This window comes from Hermetia illucens, chromosome 3 (genome assembly GCF_905115235.1).
Source record: "Hermetia illucens chromosome 3, iHerIll2.2.curated.20191125, whole genome shotgun sequence".
NCBI classification, from domain to species: domain Eukaryota; kingdom Metazoa; phylum Arthropoda; class Insecta; order Diptera; family Stratiomyidae; genus Hermetia; species Hermetia illucens.
The window spans coordinates 73935119-73962997 of record NC_051851.1 but is presented as its reverse complement, the minus strand read 5'-3'; the positions used below and the strand labels follow the sequence as shown (position 1 = coordinate 73962997).

The following is a 27879-nucleotide window of genomic DNA, read 5'->3' as shown; positions in this document are numbered from 1 at the left end:
GCTTTAGGCCAACTATAAATCGGTGAATCCGAAGCTAAAACAAACGTTTTTTATCTTTTCCCTGATTTTACTAATCTGATGGATTCCAAAACCATTTTTTGGTCAGTACCACATAAAGGCGGTTATGTTTCTTCGGAATAATCCTGGTGCATCCATTTATTTGTTGAAGCTATCTATTGGAGTCGAATTTATTAAAAATGAACCACTAATTCTGCAAATCGTCGGGTTTTTTTCTAATATTTTTTTTTATAATTTATCACCAAAGAGTGATTTTAAAGAAATTTGATGAAATGCATATTGGTTATGTCGCTGTCATTGTACGTTCATCGACAAACAATCCAATCAATGGTTCTAATCTGCGTGTTTTATTTTCCAGGCGGATTCGTTCGTTGAATTAACATGTCTGATAGTCATTTTACATCGAATTAGTGTCAGTTCAGGGAATCCCGATATTAACCTGAAAAGGGATGTACATAACCAGGCTTTCAATCGAGAATTGGAACGTGAATTTGAATATGATCGAAATCCATTGAAATTTTCAGTTCGAACCAATGTACTGCTGCTAAACCCCAACAGAAGAAAGGGTATGGTACGTTAAAGAAAACAATTGATGATGGAAATGATGGTTTTTTTTAAAAACGCGGGCGATGGAATTGGCAAGACATTCCTCATGTCATGGAGGCACTCAATCGAACTATGAACAAGTCGGGAAATCGGAAGCTAGAAGCTTCAGGAATGAAAGGGTTTATGTTTCCATATGTGACGAGCCATTTACGCAAATAACTTTATTTGGAAAGTACGGAATTGATATTAGTGAACTTCATACGCTTCGCACTAGAAGTTCAATAATATTAGCAAGCTCACCGAAAACAGCTGCAAACAAGTCGGAAAAGGTTGAAAGGTTTTATGTGTTGCTTATATAAGCATATCTGAATGCGCATTTGTCCCATTTGTACCTAGCTCGTAATGTTTATGCATTTAGTTTATCAGACCATTCACTTTAGTGTGATACTGGCATTCAAAGTCTTAGAATGCAAGAAATATGCACAATTCTGACCTATTATAACTTTGTTAGTGATAGGAGAGTGGGAGGATTTCCGCGAAACTTGGTAGTATCATGCTCCATAGTATAGCCTATATTATTGATGATAAGCTTAAGGAATGTTCCCAGTCAGTTTATAAAAATATACTTAGAGTATTTTGAGGCATAGATACCATGTGTATGGACCATACTATTTCTTTTCAGATATTTGAGTTGGGTGTTACTGAGAACAGGTCCTTCAAAAAAACAAAAAGGACTAACGCAGCGTCTGAAAAGTTGCCTCTACCCTGGACCGTTAGTCCTTTTTGTTTTTTGAATGCCCGATCCAACATCATGTGGATGTGGACGTAGGATCCCCCATATCCTAAACAAGGTCCTTGAAGCAACTGACGCTTTTCGGAACCCCGCACTCCTCCCCTTTGCAACGAGTGTCAGCTTCGGAAAGTACTAATTGAACCCTTTCATATGATACCCCACATTACTATATTCGGTGAAAAAAATGTACACCATCCTTTTGCAGCCCATCCCCCTGAAACTCAACGTGGAACTATGCTATTCACTGCATGTGAGGGGATTGACAGGTCGTATCAATAAGAGTAACCGTTTCTGATGAAACGAAGTAATCTTCCGAAGAATCGGATCATCCTCACTTTGTCAAAAAGTATTATGAAGCTTACGGGAAGATGAGTGACAATATCAATTGAATAACGATGCGAGTGATTTGAATTGTAAAATGATGGAAATACAACATAATATAATACTACTTCCTCTTATGCAAGTCACATCATCTGTGGTTTTCGATGAGGTGAGTACTGCTTTACCGTTAGTTAACGGTTTTTTATTTTCTTCACTCGGGCCACGTGCTAGTGGGTTTTGAAATTTCCAATATAAGTTAGTTGGTCTTTCTCGATCAAGAATATTGAATCTTTTAGCAGCCTGTCGTGGTTTTCGGCTAAACTAAAGCATCGATCGGTACTGTGCGTTTAATATTGGATTTTGCTACGCTGAATTTTTCTGCCTCGCAAAAAACGCGGATTGTACTTCGATGTTGAAATTTAGGGGGTTTTTTGACAAATTTCTAGAATATAGTAAAGTACCAATTGAACAGATATCTGAATGGGATTAATTTTAAGACCTAGATTTTATATAGGTGCATCAGTTTGTTTGTTTTTTTGTTCAGATTTTTCGGTTCGGTTTTGAAAACGAGACCTTTCCCTTTTTGGAACACAGAACACAAATAAAATTTGCACATTTCTTTCGCATGTATGAGAAGCTCACGCTTAAATTCAACAGAAATTAACGTTAAAGGGATTTACAAACCATCCCGTCCTACCAAATTTCGTGACAATAAGTTCAACTGTTTCCGAGTAAAACCGCTATGGCACATAGATAGGCAGAAATTGAATCTATTTTAATAAGACTTTGTTTTATATAAAATTTTAAAAAGAGGAAGCGAATGCTCTTCAATTGTCTTATTCTTACTTTTGATCCTTTTTGGGATCATATAACCTTAATATCAATTTGGCTTCCACAAAGAGGCTGGTAAAGGTTTTGTACAGCTAAGCAAGAAATCCATGCTACAAATTCCTTCCACGGCCATCTACACTAAAGGGGTACTACAAGTGCTCAAAGCATGCTTTCGTATCTGCAATAAATTTTCACTTATTGTAAACGATTCTGCACCTTCGAGAGAGGACTCATATAATATCACCCAGTTCAGACATGCGTACTTACTGTAATTATTTTTGTATGATTCATTCCCTTCAATTCATCATTGCATTGCTCATCAGCTCGAAGCAGTTGACCAAGAAGTTCATCTAATTTCTGTTAAGAAATTGCCCGCCCGACACAGCGACGCGACCAGAGTTTATTAGGTGCATGTGCTCACGCATCACGTGATCAAAACTAAGTTTTATTGTGCTTTGTCATATCCTTTTTTGGATGAAACTTGTGTTATTATAGAGAATAAGCGGTTCAAAGCGGCGCAGAACAAGTGAGGGAAAAATAATAATAATCGTTGGCGCAACAATCCATATTGAATCAGAGCCTTGAAGTGTATTAGAGCACTTCATTTAAAACCGTAACGGTACACTACAGGATTACAGTACCCTATAGAAGGCAATGTGGTCAGTGTTGCGCTCGCCCGAGATTATTACCATGGTTTGACTCAGGTACTCATTCACAGCTGAGTCGACTAGTATCCGACGTCAAATCACGATACAAATTCCACTGCCACCAGTGAGAGAACCGCAACCTTCCGTTCGATAGGCTTGTGCTCTAACCACTCAGCTATCCGGACATAAGGGAGGGAGAAATGCTCCGTATGTCATCCAAGCAGACAATTAGCGAGGACTGTATCGTCCAGAAAATCAAAGCGCTCAGTCAAAGGTATAAATTGTTTCATGCAGATTCTGAATACCACCAACAACCCGTCTGACCTGACAAGCTTCCTGAGCTTATGTCAATTCATGGAACTTATCACAAAACTTAATGGGCCAGACGAAATTCTTAACTTCGTCATTAAATTCAAGGTCGCAATAAAGTTTCTCTTTGCATTAACAAAGGCTTCTCTCCAGCAGCTGGAAGATCATATAAGGAAGAAAGGCAATTCCAACGGGCCATAAAACTTGAGACCCATCTCCCTATTATCTAACTTGAATAAGTCTTTCGAGAAAGTATGAAATGTGGGATGGGTCGGCATTGTAATCTCAAAAATATTATTCCCCATCACTAGTTTGGGTTCATGAATAAACAATAAAAACTACATAAGTAGTAGGCCTAACGTCAGAATCAACAGTAGCACGTACACTAAATTTAAAAAAACTACCTGCATTCCGTATGGTTGAAAGGAATGAATCTCTCATCCCGATGAATAGACCTGCTGGAAGCTTCTGACAAGATAAAAAATGTTATGTCAGTGTGAGAAATGAATACTCCGATATCATGCCGATAACTTTGGCAGAACCGCAGGAATCCATATACATTACAATATTTGCACGGCTGACGTCCGGATCCGTGAGAGCAGCACAGATTTGACCCAATTTGCGGACGACACATATATATTCTCTTCGAGCCTTCGCCACGTCAAAGCATCTAAAGCGCTCGAGAACTACATGGTAGTTCTTGCAAATGCAGTAGAATCCCGACAATTTTTACGGTAAAGAAACTGACGGTTTGGTACGTACAGTATAAAAAAATTAACTTCGGAGATCGGCAAATTTGTACGAATTAGGCAGAAATACAAATAATCGAGATACGAGTTATCGAGATTCCACTGTACCATTGGTGCATAAAAACCAATGAAGCCAAAACGCCAATCTGCAATTTTCGGAGACAGTCTAGATTCCGTGGCCCAACACCTATTTACCAAAAAAAGTAAGCACTGAAGCTTAATATCGGTGTCACAACAGTGAGTTTACGATCAATGCAGTAGTTAGGAAATAATTTTCATGAACTCCTGACATTAAACCCACACCTTGAACTCACTAGTAGTAAAGCGGGCGAAGAAATTAGCAGCACCTACTATCTTCTTCACAGGAGAGGAGGTCTATGCGGCAGAAATAAGCTGAATCTTTACAAAGCCCTTCTAAGGACCATCATTTGTTAAGGAGCCACTATTAAATTACTTCGCTATGAAATCCGGACGCCGAATCTTTCCACAGTGCCAATTTGTCCTATAATTGGAAGACAAAAAAATGAGAGCGCAACCCCCTTTTGGGGGCGGAATTTTTTTTTCGAAATAAATATCAATATATCAATAAATGGTCAATTCTAAACAAAAAATACTTTATGAAAATTGTTTGTACAAGAAGTAGCTTGAGAGTTATTCATGTTCAAATATGTCGTTTTTTCATTGAAAATGTGCATGTTTTTATACGGTTTTTCGCAAATAACTTAAAAACTATGCGTTTTACGTAAAATAATATTAAGCTGACACAAAGCATATTTAATAACAAAAAGAATGAACCTTTTTCTTTTTTGTAGATGCATTACGGACTGACCTATTGCTCGTCAAACGTAAATTCGTAATGACTATACAAACAATTAATACCTTCAAGGTCAAATAATGCAAAACCAGGAATTTTTCATGGAAGTTAACTTAACACTTTTTTGAAGCACTTGAAAATAAGGTATGACAAAAGTCATTAGGATAAGCAATAATGAAGCTATGAACAAAAAGACTGTAATTACCTGCATTTTTGATAAAAAAAATCCATAAAATCAAAACCTTGTTAAATAGGTAGGTAGTAAATAAAATTATTTTGAAAGAGATCTCCGGGAGCTCCACTAAAAAAAGACGTGTTGCGGTGTACACGATATCTCTGGACTGGATCATCTGAAATAATAAAAGCAAACATATTTAGTTAAAGTGCTTTATAATCTTGTAATTAGTCAAAGGAATAAGCAATATGGGTCCGGATAGCTAAGTGGTTAGAGCACAAGGCTGTCGTACGGAAGGTCGAGGTTCAAATCTCGCTGGCGGCAGTGGGATTTGTATCGTGATTTGACGTCGGATACCAGTCGACTCAGCTGTGAATGAGTCCCTGAGTCAAAGCAGGGTAATAATCTCGGGCGAGCGTAATGCTGATCACATTGCCTCCTACAGTGTTCTGTAGTGTACCGTTATGATCTTGAATGAAGTGCTCTAACACACTTCAAGGCCCTAATCCAATATGGATTGTTGTGCCAACGATTATTGTTATTAATAAGCAATATAAGATTTTTAAACAAAATGGCGGCCTCTCAAATCCAAAAATTGATATTTGACAAAAATGTTGTCTTTAAATTGTTGATTAGAAAAAAAAGTATCACAGACAAAAAACCTTCGATTAATTATTAAAAAAATATATCTAAGAATCAGAGTGAAATTATGCGGTGTTTCCAACGATTAATTAATTGAAGTAATAAAAACTTGTTGTTTCTTTTTCGTTGGTGTGGGTATTTATTCTTGCAAATACCGATATTTCGGGAACCACTTGTTCCCTTCATCAGTGCAAACAAGAAAAAGAAACCACAAGTTTTTATTACTTCAATATCTAAGAAGCTTGTGCTAAAATTTGAGACTGATCGGTTATGTTGTTTTCGAAAAATTGTGCACAATGACTTCGAAAACATAGTTTTGAGAAAAACGCTTTTACAGTTTTAAAAGCACTTTACACACAGTAAAAAATTTTTGTTTCAACTTACATCGAGTCATCTATTCCAGGGCCATAAAATAAACCTTCCGCACCTTCGGCAACTTCTAATTCGAGTTGGTGTTTTCCAGACTTCTCGTATGCTCTCATGCGCTCTTCATAAACTAAAATTTTCTCTTGCATTTTTCATTTTTTCGCAGAAACACTAAAACTACTTTCATCCGTTTCAATTGTTTTTGGATTGAAAACTTGCTTAGAATTGGCAGTTTAATCAACTTCTTCGGTTATTTGGAAACAAGTCGGGAAACCGGAAACTGGGAGCTTGAGGTATGAAAGGTGTTGTTTGCTTCTTCTGTGAGTATATTTAAGTGTTGAACTATCCCATTTGTACGTTGCTGTTATGTATATGCATTTAGCATGTCTGACTACCAACTTTAGTGTGATATTGGTATTCAGTTGCAGTAAATTTACACGGTAAAGTCAACTTTGAGCTATTGTAACTTTGTTACTAATAGTATGATTTTGATCAAACTTGGGGATAATATGCTTCATATTATATTTTATACTACTACCACTTTTATAACTCTGGGATACACTTAAGGGGAGTTTTACTCAATTTCCCCAAAAATATGGTAATACACTATTATTACTTAATTTGAACGGATATCGATATGGAGAGTATTTTGAGGGCTGCGCGCCATATAGAGGCAGCTTCATTATTTTTTTCAGATTTTTCGATTGGGTAGTTTTTGAGAATGGGTCCGTTAAGAAAATCATCACTGTCCACCCCTCCCACTCCCCGCCTTTCAAATAAATCTCAAAACTAAGACTGGCTTCGAAAAGTACTAATCGAGACCTTTCATTTGATACCCCACATGACTATATTCGGTGAAAAAAAAATGTACACCCCCCTTTTACATGTAAGGGGACCCCTCCTAAATCTCAACGTAGAAGGATATCACTCACTGTATGTCTGGGGTCTACAGTTCCCATTTTCTCACCAAATTTCGTGCTAATCGGTATAGCCGTTTCTGAGAAAAGTGCTTGTGACAGACAGACATTGAACCGATTTTAATAAGGTTTTGTTCTGCAAACAAAACCTTAAAAAATCCACCCTGGAGAGAGGGTGCCACATCTCCTGGACAAAGCGCACATCGGCGCTATATAACTTTGTTTCTTATGCTACCCTCTACTCCCACCCTATGTTTCATATGAATCGGTTTCGATTGAAATAATTTGGAAGTTGAAAGCTTCAGTGACTGGACTATAAATAAGTGACGATGTTTGGAAGTAAGATTCTACTGAGAAACAAAATCTAACCAAAATTGCATTTTGAGAACAAGCAAGATATACAAAATAGGCATTGGAAGGATCCTCTATAGCATAAATGTGGCTAACTTCTGTAATGTGAGCAGCAGCACTGATAATCGTTCTTGGCATATTTCTGGGAGCAGTAAAAACTACAATGAAATTATTTCCAAACGTCCACACAGTAGCTACGAACGCTTAAAATATTGACATTCAGGACTTCTGGTTTCTGATTCTAATCAAATCTGTAATTTAACTTTCAGTCAAATTTCGTTTTGTCCAGGTAGACATTCATAGTAAAAGTTCCGAATTATATGATTCAATTAATTACTCAAATGAGCTAAACGCGGCAGTGCAAACAAGCAAATTCAACTTGTTTGCTTCGAGGCCACGACCGCGCATTCCCCGAATTTCTCTCCAAAAGATTTCCCTTATCAGCTGTGTAGAAAACTAGTGCGGTCGTTCAGAAACCATATTAAAATGTCATAATCAGCTGGTTCTCAACTGGAGGCATGAGCAAAAAGAGAAACACTTGTAGGCCGAAGTGCGGCTCCGAGCCGAGGGGGGAGACATCCAGAACTCGGTCTGAATAAAGTGAACTGTCTGTTTGCGCCTAGCATTCACTTGAAACACTGCCAGTAATCGATTAAAGTGTGATATCAAGCAAGGGACGTCAAGCTTTCTCATTCAACTTGCCCCAGGGGTCAACGGAAATCAAGACCTTCTGCTCTACAGTGCCGCAATACAATTGTATCTTAATTGCAGACGATCTGAATACAGGTATGATTGGATATTCTGCCAGGCATTGATTTTTGCCCTCGCTTCCCGGTTCGTATAAAATCTTTTCTCGTAGGGCGTTCAATGAAGAATATTCCATCTTATTTGTGATTTACAAACATATCGCGCAAATCTCCGACGGTTGTAATCTTTTTGTGGTCAAAGTATTATGTAACAAATTTGCCGAATTATTCGCAAACTGATATAGTCCAACAATAGTTTTTTTTTGTATTTTACGGATCACCTGATATATATACATATGTAACTATATTTGGTCAACAGTTTACTAATCGTTCTCATGCAGGCATATCCCGGGCTTCTAGATCCTGTGGTTTCTTTTGAATCATTTTTTGTGTTGTACAAATAAATCGGGGTGATTTGAGTTCGTCAATCGTAGGAAGAAACACTGATTGTTGCTAGGCTATCATGCTTTGATATATGTGTATGTGAATCTATATGCGAATTTACCGGCGTATTTGAGGACATTTTCGTTGTCGTGCAGGTTGGATAATAGTCGTAAAAAAATTATGTTTTTACGCTTATAAATATCTTATGAATGAATAACAAAACGATTATCATTGCTGATATTATGCAAGACTTAGAATGATCCCAAAGACAATCCTGAACAGAGTCCGGTCCAAATCATTCCTCGAAAATGAGAGACGAAGCATTGCTTTTTTATGAATCTGCTAAAAAAGGAATATTGAAAGACCAAACAGTGAAATGAGGAAACACAAATGCGAAAAAATGTAAATGTTACCTATTCGAAGCACACCCTTTGTAAGGTAGCAATAACCGGTTCCTTTACGTTTTATCCACTGTTTCAGATTTCATATATCTCCTTACAAAACCTTTAATCCACCATCACCTTCATGCAGAACTAGGATTCCGTGCCCTAAAATAGGCGTCAGCATGTAGTTTCTAAAACGGACAAAACCATAACAGAAAAAAATAAAAAAGGAAAACTAATGTTTTGCAGATGAGTTGAGTTGCAACCCAATCTAATTTATCTTTTCAAATATCATATTTGAAAAACATTAAATGGAACATTAAAATATATTGAAAGTAATACCAATAGAGCATTCAGAAAAGATAGCGATATTCAGGTTTTCTGTTTTCAAGAAAACCTTATTAAAATCGGTTTACTGTTTGTTTGTCGGTCTGTCAAACGCACTTTTCTTAGAAACGATCACCGCTATTGATGCGAAATTTGCCAGAAGGATTGGAACTATAAACCCACACGCATGCAATGGATAACATTGCTGCATGTTGAACTTAAGGGGGAGGGGGTGTCCCCATACCCATAGAAGAAGAGTGCAATTTTTTTTTCACCAAATGGACTATCGAATGAAAGGTCTCAATTAGAACTTTCCGAACCAAGTGTTAGTTTTGACATTAGTTGCAACAGGGGGGAGTGCGGAGGTCCGGGAAGGGCTAATTATTTCAAGGGCCCGTTCTCAAAAATTACCCAAACGTCAAGTCTGGCTTCGAAATACTCCCCATTGCGATATCCGATCAAAGAAACTGAATAGTATTTTATTATTTATTTGCAAAGCAACTTTAATTTCATGCTAGATCCGTAAAGTTTTGTAATAATATAAACTTTAATATGAAGCAGTTTTCTGACGTTGAAGTTGACGGAAACCCTACTGTTATTAACAAGGTCAAATTTGCCTATTTCCCATCAAGTTACTACTCCCTAAGAAATAAAATGTCAGTTCCACATCGAATTGAATATCGGGTATATTCAACATATATATATACACTACGAGTTATATATAAATGCAATCATCATGTACCCAAAAATTCGTCAAAACCCTTCATACCTGAAGCGCCCAGCTTCCGGATTCCGACTTGTAAAAATAAAAATAAACGCGTGTGTGATATTTGTTTGGTGTTCAGTGATATGCATGGTGTTGTTCAACTGTTAATAAATTTATTAAATAAGCAACGAAATGAAAAAGCTTTTAATATTTAATAAGTTTGCGGTTTTTCTTCGGTTTCTTTTTGATAAGTGATGGGTTTCTTTAGGAGGGATATTAGATAAAATCTCTTCTAAATAAGCAACAAGGTCCACCTGCTAAGACCTATATAATTAACACAAACGAAGCCACCATATATTAATATTAAACATAATAATAATAATCGTTGGCGCAACCATCCAATTGGAGGATCAGGGTCTTGAAGTGTGTTAGAGCACTTCATTCAAGACCGTAACGGTGCACTACAGGATTACAGTACCCTATAGGAAGCAATGTGCGCAGCATTGCGCTTGCCTGAGATTATTACCCTGATTTGACTCAGGTGCTCAGTCACTGCTGAGTCGACTGGTATCCGACGTCAAATCATGATACAAATTCCACTGTCACCAGTGAGATTTGAACCTCAACCTTCCGTACGGCAGCCTTGTACTCTATTATTGTATTAAACATGGTTAATAATAGTGATTAACTCTTCATTTTATGGGTTCAAGGTGGGCAGGTTAGAGACTGCCTCTCGAAGGCTCACTCGTATTGACTGATGATTAACCCGGGTGATGCTCTACACGAGCATATTCGCTCCGTGGATTCGAATCATGGTTCCAAATGTTGTGAAAAAAACCATTTTCTATAGGAGAAAGAGAACTCCCAACTAACCGCATATGCGAAATGCATGACCACTACAATTGTGCGTACCATAAGACCCTGGAGAGAAGAGGTACCGGCCATGTTGCAATGATGACTCCAACCAACACCAAACCTCGTTCTTTAATGCGAGCTTCTAATTCCATAATCCGAATTCCCTTATCGTGGTCCGTGTCTCTCCGACCCGATCTGGAGTTCTTTCAGATTTTAACAAGCGTTATTTTCTATGAGCAAGAAATCCGCCTGTTGTACAATCAACTTCATGTCCAAATGCGCGAAATACTCGTATTCAAGTTCATTCGAGATTCCATGCTGTACCTGCTCCCAAATGTCGTAATCGAAAGGTAAATCCTAATATAGAAAATAGTAAGCGGTTGATTGTCTGTTTCAAACTCTGCTTGACGATCCGTTTTTACAGAAGACATTTCATTACTTTAAGAAACGCAGCAGCAGAATGATTTTATAAGCAGCCAATGATGGGTAACTTCGTTTGATTTATTCGCTAAAGTTTACTAATAAACTAGTAAGTTTTCTAAGTTGGCAATTGGACAAAACTAGTCAATGCTTAGAAGGAAGCTTCTTTTAACAGATTTGTATATGATAATCTTAGTAGGTATTTTGTAATTCATGAAGAAGAATCATTATTTGGGCACCGTTATCTCTTACATTATCAATAATAGTAATTCATAATAACCATGTTCATTGCCCTATAAATAGATTTTTGTACCATTCAGTTGCTGACGCAAAACTTGATCTATATGCGATTAATTTGTATCATTCGGTCAAGTTCATGGAAACAATCATAATTTTTTGTCTCTGTTTTCCATCTCACGAAATTCAGCTTTCGTGAACGAGATTAGTCCTTTGTTTTCTTCCCTATTTTTCATTACTTAGTTTTTAGTTTAATCTACCATCACACATTTTGATCCTGGTTTCTCTGTCCCCATTCTTTGCCTCCTATAACATCGCACTTCTACAGCTCAATGTTCAATAACCTATTTATTTCTTCCTCGGTAATATCCAAGGAACTAGTCCCAACAGATAAGAATTTGGCTCATTCAAGATTCTCCTCAACCAAAGAGTATCGTTTAATAATTTTGATTGAATTTGTTCACTTTTTACTTTAAACTAACCCGAACGGATCTTCCGTGCCATACGCTGCTCTAATAATAGGTATATAATATATACTAATTAACAGGAACTTGGAACTACGAAAGTAGATCTTCATCATCCAGGCAGGCGCTTCAATACTACAAGCAGTGCAAGAGCTTCCAGACTGAAAATCTACCTGTCCTATTTCTCGATTAAACTTTCTACAAGTCTGTTCATTTTCAACCCTGACAATAGAAAACCCATCTTACTGTAAATATGTATCTAATACTTCTCCTCTGCTAATGCCACAGAATTCAAAAGAAAAGCGATGATGCACAATCACCTTATAAGAGCATTCTTACGGGTCTAATCCCTGTACCTATCTCATTGCGCACGTCAAAAGAAAACTTATAAACTGAAACAATTCATAGCAAAGTACTATTAGAGAGATTTTACTTGACAAATCATCCATTAGGATTGAAATTGAACCTTTAATGATTCTTTTTTCAATAAAAAAACCCCTATAATTTTTTAATGGCCACGCAAATAATACAATACAATGTCTAGGCACCACGACGTCTCACAAGAGGCTCTATCTATTATTTCGAAGGATTGAAGCAAAGAGCATCGGTATCATTTTATTTTGAAATCACTACACCTCTAACGGGATTTTGGCCGATACGACTTTCACAGCTGGTATGACTCAATATTATTACGGAAACAAGCAACCGAAAATCGATAGAGACATTTTGCGTCCCTCTATTTCCTGTCTAAACACACTTTAGTACTCTAGATTGATATTTTTTTTAAGAGTGTATACAAATTTCAGATGCATTAACAGAACGGGCATTTTCAGACTGTGCATTTTCAGTAAAATGCAAATCGTATCCCACACTTCATTTCACATCCCGATTTGATGTGTTTGTACTTCAATTGGCACTACAAATGCATTATGTTGCTTTTTCGGCTTTTAGTATTTTATAATCCCAAAGTTCGGTTTGCGTTGTTGGAATGACAGGAAAATCTCCCAAAAAGACTTCAAATAAAATATAGCAAATCAGATTGGTGGCAATAATCGGCTGAAAAAAAAATTTTGAGAATTCAAGGAAACTATGCTGAGTCCTGTCTCACTTTAAGTGCGTAGATTTTGATTCCTTACTTATGCACTTTGCAATTCACGTCAAAACTAATGTTAATTTCGTACAAATCGAGACCTTTCTTTTGATACGCTACACGACTATATCTGATGAAAAAATTTGTTGAATCCCCCTTTGCATGTATGGGGAGCCCCCTCTAAACTCCACCTAAATTTATGCCACTCGCTGTATGCGTGTCCACCATATTTCGTTCGGATCTGTTTAGCCGTTTTGGAGAAAAGTTCGTGTGACAGACAGACAGACATTGAATCGATTTTAATAAGGTCTTGTTTTACACAAAACCTTAAAAAGACATAAGTCTGCGGAAGAAAGACTCTTGCAGCAAACTCGATAATTGTGTACCATATCCACCTGTTTAATGTTTTCAACAAATCCAATGCCGCTAAGCTCGAACGAGAGAATTTCATATATTTATATGGTTGTTATTCACCCCTTCGTGGAGCATAGCGCATCAACCATCGTTCATGGTTCGGTGAAATGCATGAATTCCTGACACACCCCCATTCCTCTTCTACTGTACTGTGCCAAATGCTCTTAGGACGTCCCACTCGTTAGCCATCTTAGAACTCAATAATATGTGATCTACGCGTTGCCATTTTCACCTTCTGATCGGAGGGGGAGGGGGTTTTATATACTACTCCCATATAACAACACAGAAGAAACAAACAGAACGATCACGATTTGATCTTGATATTAAAGTAGCTGCATTCCAGATTTTAGGCAACGCAGTGAAAGCGGGGGTAGCGCTGTTATTGCGTCGGACGACACACATTTCGGTGCCAGAAACCGCGCTTCGATCAATCAATGCCTTTGTTGCTCTACCCGTTGTGCAGAGCGCGATAATCTGTGAGATTGAGAACCTTGGTCTTGTTGGTGCTAATTCTTCAGTCCGACTCTACTTGCTTCTCTTTCCAAATCCGAAGCCATTTGGTCAAATTCCACGATTCGATGAGTAAACAGTTATGATTAGCATAGTCGAAGGCAGCATGAATAATATCTAGCGGACAAATATTTTTTTTTTGAGAATTGTGGGGTTCTAAGTCCGCATCAACTTAATGCCGGACCGGACCAAATGGAGAGCAACTTACTCTTTCTTTTTTTGGTCCACGGACCCCTCGCATAGGGCTTAACACCCAAACTTTAAAAAATAGGCGACGACGGCTTTACGGTTTTTTACCAGGGACGATTTCCCTCTGCCCTGGTAAGAAACCGTTAAGCCGTCATCGCCTGACATCTAGCGGACTCCGCTTTACTCCTTCAGTTCCTCTCAAATTTTACCTCAATGCAACACGTGACATTTTGCGGCATCATATTCGCTCTGTTAATAGCTATTAATTTTTCTGGAATGTCCCTTCTGCACAAAATACAATCCTTTGAAAAACTTTTTTTATTCGCCAGTGTTACTTTTTGGTCTTGCAAATACCGATAACAAGAAGTCTTACAAGTGCTAACAAGTTGTGTTAGCATTGATAAAGCGAACAAGTGGTTCCCGAAATATCGGTATTTGCAAGACCAATAAATAACACTAGTGAATAGAAAAAGCAGGTTTTGAAGCGCTAGACTATTAAGGCGAAAGGTCACTCTGGTGGTAGAGGGATATGGATCGTAATTGGATGTCCGGTTACAGTCGACTCAGCTATGAATGAGTACCTGAGTCAAATCATTGTATCCTACAGGGTACTGTAGTCCTGTAGTATACCCTTACGGTCTTGGATGAAGTGTGCCCAATTCCCCAAAGGCTTTATCAATGAACATCCATAGGCATCGATCTTCGCAGGATATTCGTCGGGGAATCTTTTACCTTCTTTACGTCGCTTGCATTTCACCGGTATAATTAGCTATAAAGACGATTCATCTGTGGAAATAATTTTGGGTCTAATCGAGATTGATATTTGCTTGGACTGTGTATTCACATTCACATTCTCTTCTCTCTACCTCTTCATTGATATTGCCCTACTAGCGCAAAATCTTTGTTAGGCGAAAATGCCTTTACAACCCTTCATTTCGCCGCAATTATTATTATACCTAGTGGACTTCTAGAAAATGTTTAAACAGAATTTTCAAAAAAAGAACGTCTGAACTCAAATTAAGACCTGCCTCGCTGCGTAAAGACATTGCCTCATATCAAGAGACCGTCGGGATAAATCGAACGGGGCTTGAAATATTTTCTACACCATATCGAAACATTCAACTTTCCAATTTAGACAGATGGAAAGGTCGCAGACTATTGTTTGTCATCAGTACGTATCTAAAATTAGCGTTACAGGGGAATACTTCACTAAAATGACGAATTAATATAATTCTACGGAGTAAATCAATCCATTTAGTGTTTCTTCACACCACTACAACCCTACGGTACAGTTTCCTTCCGACCTTCCCATAAAAAACATGAAGCAGTTTTTATAAGTTTTAAACGAATTCATCCATCGTGAAACTAGAACACGCGCTGTTTGAAATGCTCGAATAAATCCATGAACACTCGAGGTTTCCACAAATCAACTAATTACATCGGAGAATTACTTCTTGATGATTTGTAATACTTTTAGATGAAAACTTCTGCTGAATTTGAAAGGGCTTGTTTTACACTGCTCGCTCAAACATATCAATTATCTAAGAGTATTGCCCTTTATGTACTTAAAGAAGAAACAAATATATACATATGTATATGAATACTTCATTCGATTTGAAGATTAATTTTCCATCAAAGTCTAAATGAATTTACTCGTATATTAGTCAAGATAAGCTACACAAATTAAAAACATTGAACATGCAGAATTTACTCTGGGTATTCAGGCGGTTTTATCGTCAAATATTTATTGGGGTAGGAGATTTAAAAATCATTAACAGAGCATCGCTGCTTGGTGGCAACTAGAATTGGAAAACTGGCTTATCAGCCATAATTTCCTTATCAAGTGAGTTAGTGGCCACTTAATGGTTCAAACCAATTGTTTGCACACTTTAAATGTTCAGATTGTTGTATTGAGTTTATCTAGCATCTAAATATTTTATTGCCAGAACAAATACGTTTGCTTCTGGTCCTACAAATAGGAAAAAAACAAAAGAAGTTTCTGTTCCCTTGCAATTATATGAATGTTGCAAGTTTAACAATTATTCCCAAAAGATTTCTTCAATGTGCTCATTACTATTTTCATTTATATTTCAGGGAAATAAATCACAAAATGGCCGATTTACCAAAAGTTGATATCGATAAACCTAAATTTGATCAGAGCACGTATATAAGTCGTGCTAAACATTTCTTCTTAGTAACCAATCCTTTAAACTTGTTAGCCTCAAATGAAGACTTGGAGCGAGCTAAGCGGATAGTCTTGAATTATAGAGCTGGAAAACCTGTTCCTGAATGTAAATCAATTGATGATGTATGGCAGGCTAAATACCTGTACGACTCAGCTTTCCATCCGGAAACTGGTGAAAAGTCATTGATTGTTGGGCGGATGTCTGCACAAGTCCCGATGAACACTCTAATCACAGGATGTGAGTCTTAGTCATCTTGTATCATAAGGAAACACCCATATAATTGCATCTGTTCCAGGCATGTTATCATTCTACAAAACGACACCAGCAGTTGTATTCTGGCAGTGGATCAATCAGACATTCAATGCGGTTGTGAATTATACAAATCGATCGGGATCTTCGCCCATATCTCAAAAGTAAAACATAAATATTGTAAATATTCATCATTAACAAAATATTTTACTTTTCAGCCAGTTAATTACCTCATATTGTTTGGCTACTGGTGGTGCTTTAGCTACTGCTTTGTCACTCAATAGTCTTGTTAAGGTAACTTCTAACCCTTTGCACACCAACAAATATTTTTTAGCTTTCGTTTTAGAATTTGAATCCTTTCATTGGGAGGCTGGTACCTCTGGCAGCTGTTGCCGCTGCGAATTGCATAAACATTCCGATGATGAGAATGCAGTTAGTAAAGAACCATTTCTAGAATAAATCAAAAATACTCAAAAAAATATCCTATTTCTAGGGAGTTACAAAATGGAGTCGTCCTACTAGACGAAAAAAATAACGTGGTAGGGCAGTCCCGTAAAGCTGCTGCCACTGGAATCAGTGCCGTCGTAGCCAGTCGAATTGCAATGGCAATGCCTGGAATGGGTAATATTCTTACATACTTATATGTGAGGGTTATTTAAATATTGATTCTATCCAGTACTCACTCCAATGCTCATGGAGTATTTATCAAAACGAGGAGTTTTAAAACGATACCCCATGGCCAATGCACCAATCCAAACTCTATTTTGCGGTTTCGTTTTGATTTTTGCTACACCATTGGGTTGTGCATGCTTTAGTCAACGAGCGTCAATTAAGGTAAACATCTGAATTCAAAATTCAAATGAATTAATTGATTAAATAACGTTATTTGTCGATTGTAGGTATCAAGCCTAGAGAAATCTGTTCAAGAAGAAATACACAAAAAGAACCCAGATTTAGAGGTTGTTTATTTCAACAAGGGATTGTAAATGGAAATTGCTGTAATGTCGTTTTTAGAAAAAGATTAAGCATAATTAGTCAAAATAAAACTTGGGAATCACATTGGCAGTGACAATAAATGTATTTTTCATTAAAGGATTTAGTCAATTTTTGTACTGTATTTTGTTAGGAACTTTTCTGTCTACAAAAGATTATTTTACGCATTTAAATACATTACAATTCGCAAATGTTTTAGAAGTGTTCATTTATAGCGAGCATTACATCACTTATAATGACTAATTAGAACTTAATGTGATTATTCGAAAACAAAGAAAATAACTCAAGGACGATAGCATACTTTGATTGAGGACTCAACATTATATTACTATTAGTGTTTTACTTGAATAAAGAGAGAAAAATATATATGCTTATGTAAAATGTTGCAGTGAAAAGAGCACAACAGTAGTTTCTGTTACAGGAAATCAGTATATGATACAGTATGCTAAGTGTGTTAAGAGGCCTTGAACATTTTCAAGGCAAAGCTTTGCTTCACATTCCTAGAAACTACTGTGAAATTGTTTCCCAGAAGTGGCTGGGCGCATGCACTTTGTTAGACAGTCCATAAGGACAGCTAATATCTTTTGAACCTATCAGAATTCACCTACGAGAATAAGATGAATCACAGGATTTGGAAATCGGCAACGTTCATGAGAAGAAATTTACATTTTTCATAAAATTGTTTCCTTTCGAGTTTTGTAGTACCCGCCGATTTCACACACGCGAATCATCCTTGTCTCTTTATCGTCTTAAATAGCGGTGATTCTTCTTCTTTTTCTTCAGCCTTTGTCCCGTTCACAAGCGGGGTCGATTCCACGTGATCGGTTTCGTCATTTGGCTCTATCGAATGCCTGATCTGGGTGCAATCTCGAGGCTTTTAAATCCCCATCCAGCGTATCAAGCCACCGTTGTTTAGGCCTGGCTTTTGGTCGTTTACCATCGACTTCGATGTTCAGACCAATCTTGGCAAGTAAATTCTTGTTAGCACGAATTGCGTGACCATACCATCGAAGACGCCTCTCTCGCAACTTCTCCAGGAACGGTGCAACCCCATAACGCTTGCGGATATCCTCAAACTCAATCCGATCATCATCTTTGTAACGACATTGTATGCATTTTCTTGGCCGACCTGTCGCGAGACCTGTCACCAAGAGAGATCAGGTAGGATTTAGTATAGTAGAATAACTCCAACTATACTATATTTATTTCTTTCCCTGATCTCAGCATTTTAAGAAATCCATTTGGTTATTCACAGCTTCCCTTCTTCTATTACATGGCGTTAGCAAAAGGTCGCTTCTCGGAATTACTCAGTTGAAAAAAAATCTCAGAGAAATTTGAGGTCCAAAGCGGTGTCCGCCTGGGTTGCATTGTCACCGAAATTATTTTTTCTTATTATGGGTGACGTTCACCATGTAGCCTTGTCTGGAAGACGTGGGGGAGGTTAATGAACTATGATATCTTTCCTCAAACACCTCGACTACACTGATAACATTTGTTTGCTCTCTCACCGGGTCATGGAGCTTGCCCAAATATGTTTGAATATGGAGATAGAGTAGAGTCGGACTGAAGATAAACAGGAATAAAACCAAAGTTCTCAGTCTGGTAGGCCATCGTACTCTGCCTTTCTGCATTAACGGGTAAAGCATCGAATTCGTCGATCAATTCTTATCTCTAGAAAGCTTGGTTTCTACCGACGCCGGAACCGATTTAGATGTTGCTCGACGCATTAATAGAGCTAGATACACTTTCGCTGCCTTGTCTAAAATCTGGAAATGCAGTTATTTGAACAGCAAGGTCAAGTTGAGACTATTCTGTGCAAATATTTTTTCTGTGCTTCTATATGAAATAGCACATGGAAAGTGACCTCTGTGCCATTAGGGTACGCTGGTCTGATACTATTCGTTCTAATGGTCGGCGCACAGGTAATGGGTAAGTCACACATTAAAGATGGCTGTCGATCCCATTGGTGACTACGCCATGCAGTAGAATCCACTCTTCTAAAATGGCTCACGACTGGATCGCACCAGGAGCAGTTGACGCAGAACAGCAGAGCAGGAGTGTAAACGTTTCGCAAGTCCTGGACGGAGCGCACTTTAGCGGACCGTATACGATTGGGCGCAGGCATGATTGACGCGCTATGCCCCACTATACAGTGCATTTCTTGTATATCTGAAAATACAACCTAGACTTTTTGCCGTTGTGCGGAGAACCCGAGTTAAAGAACGGTTTTTTTGTTCTCTTTCTCGGGTGGCAGGGCTAGGGGAGAAAATTTTGGAACGAACTCATCGAGAACGGGGAGTCAGTTTGCCGAAAGTGAAGAAGGTCCATATTGGATTCTGTTTCCAGAGTATTACTTTCCTCGAAGATAAAGTTCAGAGAGATTGTACAGATACAATGCAAAGACTGTGAGATCAAATTGGTAGATTGTAGTCATTACTTGTTTTTGCAAGATGTTAAGATGAGAACAATTTAAGGTCAATTGCAAAGTGGTCGGACATACTTGGTAGCCCCTTGCATGATTTCTTCGGAAAGCTTTGAATGGTTTCAATAATGGATTCGGCGAAATTGACAATATATCTGCTCTTTAAATGAATCTCTCTCTGTTAAACTTGAAGAGCAGCCTGAAACTTCAAGCTAATTTTCCATATAAACGAATATAAAGCCAATGCTGATTATAAAGCATTGCTCTTCTGGATTATTTGTCTGATTATAATAACTCAAGAAATGATGGCGAAATTTAGTAAAAAAGAATTCACCCGCAAACTGGCAAATCAAGAAGGCACAGAGGAGCAAATCAAGTTTCTAGGGAGCACGGAATGTCATTACGTGTTATGTTAAACCCGGGCCTTCTCGAAGCAAACCGGCTGTGATTTCCATTGTTGAATTAACAGTCAAAGATTTCATTTCCGTAAGCTCCCACAGAATCTCCATCTTCTCTCCTGAGCATCCTATAACTAAGTCCGGGAATTCGATAAAAATCATTCAATTCTCAACTCTCAGCAAAAATTTTAAATGGCAAGGAGTCAGCTTGGAATGATGGAATTTCTAACTTCGTTCTCAGAATCTTTCCCACAGCGTCAATAAGTTTCTCTTTGCAGTTTTTAATAATTGAACAAATAATTATTTTCCCTCAACCTGGAAAGTGGGCAAAGTAATTGCTATAGGGAAAAGTATTTGTGTCACGAACCAGAAAGCTTTGTATCAAACTTGGAAAATGTTTGAAAGATCGTGGACATTTGGGCTGGAAAAATACTATGACCTCAAAATATTATTGCTAACCAGCAGTTTGGATTCCAATTTAAACATGGAACACAGCATGCTCTTAGCCACTCTCACGACATCGTGAACACATGACTTAGAAAAGTCTTTCGACTCAGTATAGGTAACCAGACTTGCGTATATATACATAAATGAATAGAAAACGCGTGTTCTTTCCCGAAGAATAGCCTGGTGATCAGCTTCTTTGCAGATAGGCACTTTTTGGTTAGCGTGGGAATGAAATTTCAGATATATTGCCAGTAACCTCGGGAGTTCAACATTGAGTATCTTTTCCTATCTTTTTGGGAAGAAAATAAATCTTAGCATCAACTCAAACTGATTTTCTAGCAATCCCTCATACGACCAATTATGTTATAGGGCCCCTACGTAAATCATGTGCTCAACGAAGGGAACGGCGCATGGCATTCGAATGTCGGATCTCAAGATGCACTGAAGGAGTAAAAACACGTACTGACGAGCTAACTAACTAAACTTCTTTAAGAGCACGTTCTCAGCCTCACTGAAAAACATTCTCATTGCCCATATTCCTTAGATTTTGCCAAATAGTGAACACTGATCTGAAAAGCTATGTTTTTTCTCTTTTCTATATTCCTGACTGGTAAAAACGCAGAGACTAAAGCGCAATCAACGTGAATGCTTATCGCAGCAGTAAAATAAGTTAGGATTAATCCCAGGAGAACAAATTAGGACTCCTATGCAACGCACCTGAACAACAGCATAGCTCACTTACAAAGGGGTGGTGATATCAGGAGCAAACCGGAGTTGGAAACAGTGATGGAAGACCTCAACAAAGTCGTCATTAACACATAAGACAATTAAGTCATCAAGGGATGTACCCTGGTGGAACAGGAACCTAGCCAGAGTGAGAACAGAAGTGCGAAAGCTCTTCAACCGGGCAAAACGAACCGGAGACTGGGCGAGATGCAAAAATGCACTGACTGTGTATCGCAACGCGATCAAAGAAGCAAAACGGAACAGCTTCAGGGGATTCTGTGAGGGGATCGAACAAACCACAGAAGTAACAAGGGTATACAAAACTATAACCAAAGATAGAGCAATATTTTCTGTCTGCCTGAAAAAGATGGGACATTTATAGAAAATGAGGAGAATAGAGCATATCAACTTCTCACAACTCGTTACCCGGGGACCTACTCCACAGTGGAGGCCAACAACATTCTGCCTGATACCCCAACAACGAACGAAAGTTCTATGGCGTAATCCTCTAAATCAGTTTCAACACGATTAGCAGGCATGACGGTCAAACGAAGCCCCGCTGTATCAGAAGGGAATGCCATAAAAACAAAGAAATTGCACTGTGTGCGCTTTTGGACATCGAAAGAGCATTCGATAACACAACCCACACAGAGTTACAAGATGCCCTACTCCCCATGGGATGGAGAAACCCCCTTTCTTTCTTGATGACCACAATGTTAGAGAAGAGACAAATACAAAGTATCGGCAGGTGCAAATTCTATTGTCATGAATACTACTCAAGGTTGTCCACAAGGCGGGGTAGTATCATCGCTTATGGGGTAGTAGTAGTATGGTAGTGGATGAGCTCATAGAAGAGCTAACAACTACTGTAATATAAGTGCGGGGTTACACTGACGGCATTGTTTAATCTCTAGGGCAAATATGAGGACACCCTATGTGATAAAATCCAAGCTGAACTAACAGTTACTAGTACCTGGTTACATGGCATGGAGGTGAAACGAGAAACAGAAATCAAATATTTTGAAAATACACTAGAACATAAATTACTCTCTCTTTCTAGGCAGTATAAATTATCACCTGGGGAAGTTGTGAACATCTACGGGCACTGTCTGCACTCTCTGTGCAGAGTGTGATGAAACCTACATACAGTTCTGGGAGAATACTTAATACCAAATGCCCCGAAACGGTTGTTGGAAGTAGCTGGTTTGCGCGGAAAGCGGTCCACAAACATATGTGGGCCTCTCCAGACGGGACCACTTTCAACCAAATTGACCATGTGCTGATTGAACGTCGGTACCTCTCAGCCTTGATGAATGTCAGGAGATGAAGCATCAACAAATGATCTTCACAACCACCTGAAGAACGTTATCAAAGATCCTTTCCACAGCCGCAAAAAAAGTTGGAACGGCTGGTTTGACGATGAATGTAAGCTAGCTACGGAACGGAAGAAAGCATTTTCAAAGAACGCGGGCACGCGCAGAGACTTATCGCGAACTCCGTCGAGTGGAGAAGCGACTTCACAGACGGAAAAAGGAAGCCTGGGAGAACCAAAAAGTCTGTAAACTCGAAAAGTACAGGGAGCAACTGCACCAGGCGCGGAGGTTTTACTAACAAGTCAGCGGAATGAAGCCATATACACCTTGATGCTCATCCTGCCGAGACAAAGAGGGAAATCTGATTTCCGACAGAATGGGTATATTGGAGCGATGGATTGAGTACTTTGGTGAGGTACTGAAAATTCAGAACATCGACGAGTTGGAGGTCCCACCAACTGAAGACGACGGACAAATACTGCCACCACCAAGTATAGGAGAAACAATCCGTGCAATTCACCGGCTTAAAAATCATACTTAAATTTGGAGACGACCAATTACACCAAGTTGTTCATCAACTTGTGCTCAAGGTGTGGGACAGCGAATCAATGCCTGACGACTGGCAAAGAGGCATTATCTGTCTCATACATAAAAAGGGAGATATCACACAGTGTAGCAATTATAGAAGTATCACGTTGCTGAGTACCATCTACAAGATATTCTCCGCTATCTTGCTAGACCGGATAGCCCCATACGCCCAGAACATCAAAGAGGCTTCACTCCAGGCAAATCAGCAACAAATCAGATTTTCTCCCTCAGCCAGGGTAAAACTGTACATGGCCATGAGAGAATTCGGTATCCCGACGAAATTGATAAGACTGACTAGGTTGACCCTGACCAATGTGCGAGGCCAGATAAAAGCAGCAGGATCACTCTCAAGACCATTCGACATCGACAACGGTCTACGACAAGGGGATGCCCTATCATGCGTCCCCTTTAACCTGGCCCTGGAGAAAGTGATCCTTGATGCTGAGGTAAATGCAAAAGCTACGGTCCTCTTTAAGTCCACCCAAATACTGACCTATGCTGACGATATTGACATCATGGGAAGAACCACCCGAGATGTACAAACTGCTTCAACCAGATCGAGCAGGCCACGCGAGATCTTGGGCTGCACATCAATGAAGGCAAGACAAAATATATGGTGGCAACGTCAACACCGAACCAACCAACCAACAACATCAAACCGAACTAGTCAAACGAGAACAATAAAGATAGGAGACTACAGCCTTGAGACGATTGATAATTTTTCCTCTCTAGGGTCGAAAAACACAACCGATAACAGATACGATAATGAAACCCGCGCACGGTAGCCAACAGAGCCTATTTCAGCTTACAAAAACTGTTCCGCTCGAAACGTCGCACCATAGGGTCAAAGCTCTTACTGTACAAGACTATGGTCTTGCCAGTCCTCGGACACTTGGGTTTTTAGCAAAAAGAATTGCGAACTCTTGGCGCCTTCGAAAGAAGAATCCTCCGAAGAATTCTTGACCCCTAACATGAAGATGGACGATTCCATAGCCTACGATTCCGTAGCCGATACAACGATCTAAGAGCGATACCATGATCGTCAAGTTGTGGATAAAATCCGGCTCAATAGGTTACGGTGGGCGGGTCACTTAATCCGTATGAATGAGGATGATGCGGCCCGGAAAGTCTATAAGGGCAATATCTATGGTAGAAAAAGAAGACGAGGCAGACCCTGCCTAAGATGGAGCGATGGCGTAAGTCAGGACGCCAGACAGCTTTTAGGGATATCGAATTGGTGGACCTCGGCGCAAAACCGGGATGTCTGGAGTTCCTTATTAAGGCAGGGCTAGACCGGACATCGGTTGTTGCGCTGTTGATGATGATGATGATGATTTATGTTTAGGTACTTTACTTTAAAACTTAGTAAATAATTTCTTCCAGTGCATGCGCAGTTTTTGTAATTGATAAGCTGCTTAAAAAATGATGGTCGGTGTATAAAACGATTATACAAATATAAACCAAAATACAGAAACGGCAAACCAATCACTGAAATAAAATTAAATTAGATATAGCTAAATATAAGCTCCTATAATTTTTTTACTGTTTATTGAGAATTAACATAAAACTAGATACCTCGAAGTGCATCGTAATGTATGGCTAGGAGGCGACTGACTTCCGGCGTATTAATTTAAAAGTGCTTTGTAAACCTGCAAGCAGTTTAAAGAACTATAATTTATCAAAATTGTTGCTATAACCACTTTATTACCTGTTTTTCTTGCGGTTGCTATAGTTTATGTGTTACCATGTCGTACAATTTCCCTTTGGCACCAATGTAACAGTACTGAGAGCCACTTATAAGTCGTAAAATATATTTATTTGTAGGCAAAATAAAAATAATTAAGTAGTTGAAAGGAAATCGATTATATAATGCCGTTTTTCTTTATGAAGAACAGCAAACATGTATAGAAGTAACGAAACATGGGAGATTTGTTAAGGGATGTAAGGAGGAGTAGGAAATACTCCGCTCCTTTCAATAGGGATCTTCAAATGTTATTAGCATGTGATACCGACGATTATCACACAATAGGGTATCATTGCAAGTGTGTACCTAGAAATCTTATATATAGATAGCACTACTCTCTGCCATATCAAACCGTTTAAAATGAAAGTAAATGAAATTATATAGAAAAATTCAAAAGGAAAACGCACCCGAGTTAATTTTTCTATGAACACTATTATCCTGGTTGGATTTTTTGGAATTATTGAAAAAGGATTTGATGGAAATAATAAAATAATTGCACTTCACTTGAAAACAATATAAGATCACACCAGTTCCTAATTTCCATCTATCTCATCGACAGAGCACTCAAACCACACTATCATTGGGGAGAAGGGGAACTCTCGGCCAAAAATAAGTGCAGCCAGACTCAAATCGAAACAAAAACCCAACCGCAGTGCATCGAGTACCGGCTCACCAGAATAAACACAACAAAAAATTGTCGCGCATATGTGCACGTTGCTTGGGACTTGGTTTTTTGCAATATTCAATTGAATTTCAGATGAAATCCGTTGTCGATAGCATCGCTTCAGTGAACTCTTTGGTATCATCATCATGTCCTAATAGTGGAAACTTACTTCTTACACTTTCATAAAAAGGAGCGGCGATAATTCATGTTTAGGAGTAGGTAATTCATTACACATATTAGAGATGCAAATTGAGATTACAAAAAAAAAAAACGATTTCTTTCACAGCTGAATTAAACGGAACGGATATATCTCAACTCACGAATATTATTTCTCGATGAACTTCCAATTCAATCGAAAAGTGCACGAATAAATACTCCCGACGAAATTTCCAAGTAGAGAAAAAATCCAAAAGTGAGTGCGCGGACCACGAACTCGAAACTGGATCCTGAACATTTGTGGAATTAACGCTTTCGTGCTTTCTTCAATAACAGTAACCTTGGAGAACTAGCTTCTCGGAATTGCTCATAATTGGAAATACTACTTCCTAGAGCTATTGTATTTCTCAATATACATATGTATGCATGTATTCAGAAAAAATGTGATTCTTCTTTCCAGACAGATCATATGCATTTCGGTTTGTACATACTTTCCAATGTTTCCATTGAATTATTGTTTCGAATCAGATAGACAACCAGCCCGTCACCGATAGGTGTGAGATAACTCGAATAAATTGGTGCTTACTATTGCAGGTGCTTTAGAGAATAAGATACTTGAACCAAGCATATGGTTTCTAAGAACGTCTGCAGCAAGGATATAGATGAATGCGCCCAGGAAATAATCGAACTTGAGAGGAAAGGGTCACAAGAGGTACTTTAGGAATTAAGCTTCGATATTGGGATCCTATCCGATCCCAAGGACCCTGATATGATGCGAGTAGGTAAAGTGTCTCGAACCTATCAACACCTAAGCAAGAGACGGCTAGAGTGATTCATGTTGACCCACGGAGAAATCTTTGGTAGCTATGCCCTCCACTTTAGTTCAAAGCCTGTACTTAATGTCTACAGCACCAGAAAGGGCAGTACAGTAACACCTATAATGGGAGGAACTAGAAACCGGACGACCCTACCTACTTTAAAGGTAAAGGGGCTCTGGTGGTGGTGGCTGGTGCTAACCTAAGAGCATTCATTGCATATATACAACTCCCTGCAATTTGCATGGTTTGAATCAGACTGTGTAGCCAGTCGACAATTTCAAACTCACGTTTTGCTGATACCTTCCTACTTTTGAAGATTGTGTGCGGCCTTATGTCGGCTTCATCGCAAACACTCCAATTCCTTTCCTGGACTGCTAGAATACTGACCTTGTACTTACTAACCTGAAGTAGGTCTTTGACAGCACCAGAGTTGTTTAGTGATCTAAAATTCCAGGATACGATCTGTCGTTTATTCGTTTGCGCGTTCGTTTCTGTCGTATCAATCCTTCGAAGGCTGTTGGTGTATGATGTTTGCTTTATTGCTCCAAACCTCCAACCTGAAGGAACAAGTCAATTGATTTAGACCCCCTTGATTAAGGGGTGTGATCAGGTAGGATGCGGTATGGCGAAGTTATACACAGTTATATACCAACTAAGCTGAGCTTCTACTTTTTTTTCATTTTCCTCGATCGCTGGTTCTTTTACTGAGAATTGTACTGAATACGTTGCCTCAAACCCTCCTCCTTTACCTGGGCTTGGGATCAGCATGACTATGTTATTTACATACATGGCGGAATTTTAACTTCCCTTTATATATATGTGGTTGCCATTAAGCCATTGGCGGGGTAGAGCGTGTCACCCACATCTACGCACCATCGCTCGCGGTTACCTAAAATGTTCTTTAGCCCCCCCCCCCCCCCTCACGACTTCTCAAGACGCTCACACTCCTCCTCTACTGTTCTGCCACCTCC

At 38.8% G+C, this 27879-nt stretch overlaps 1 protein-coding gene and 1 long non-coding RNA gene across 8 annotated transcripts; one reads left to right on the top strand and one right to left on the bottom strand.

The window, feature by feature from the left end:
- Positions 1-99: 99 nt before the first annotated feature.
- Positions 100-26227, bottom strand: LOC119650720. 4 transcript variants are annotated; one of them, XR_005249358.1, is made up of 7 exons: positions 25678-26227; positions 25235-25319; positions 25102-25175; positions 9023-9183; positions 8731-8948; positions 5234-5378; positions 100-457 (listed from the first exon to the last, which is right to left on the bottom strand). It is a non-coding gene; the product is annotated as an uncharacterized LOC119650720 (long non-coding RNA). The 4 variants fall into 4 exon arrangements; XR_005249356.1 differs by lacking the exon at positions 25678-26227 and having other exon boundaries at positions 25235-25345; XR_005249359.1 differs by lacking the exon at positions 25678-26227 and having other exon boundaries at positions 9023-9157; positions 25235-25345.
- Positions 7774-18016, top strand: LOC119650719 (sideroflexin-1-3). 4 transcript variants are annotated; one of them, XM_038053735.1, is made up of 8 exons: positions 7774-8313; positions 16299-16627; positions 16686-16803; positions 16858-16933; positions 16986-17071; positions 17133-17260; positions 17316-17473; positions 17539-17625. In XM_038053735.1, the coding sequence occupies exons 2-8, from the start codon at positions 16315-16317 to the stop codon at positions 17623-17625; spliced, it is 966 nt and encodes a 321-aa protein (XP_037909663.1). In that variant the 5' UTR covers positions 7774-8313; positions 16299-16314. The 4 variants fall into 4 exon arrangements, with proteins under 4 accessions (XP_037909663.1, XP_037909661.1, XP_037909664.1 ...); XM_038053733.1 differs by having other exon boundaries at positions 7793-8265; XM_038053736.1 differs by lacking the exon at positions 7774-8313 and adding an exon at positions 16116-16234.
- Positions 26228-27879: the final 1652 nt, after the last annotated feature.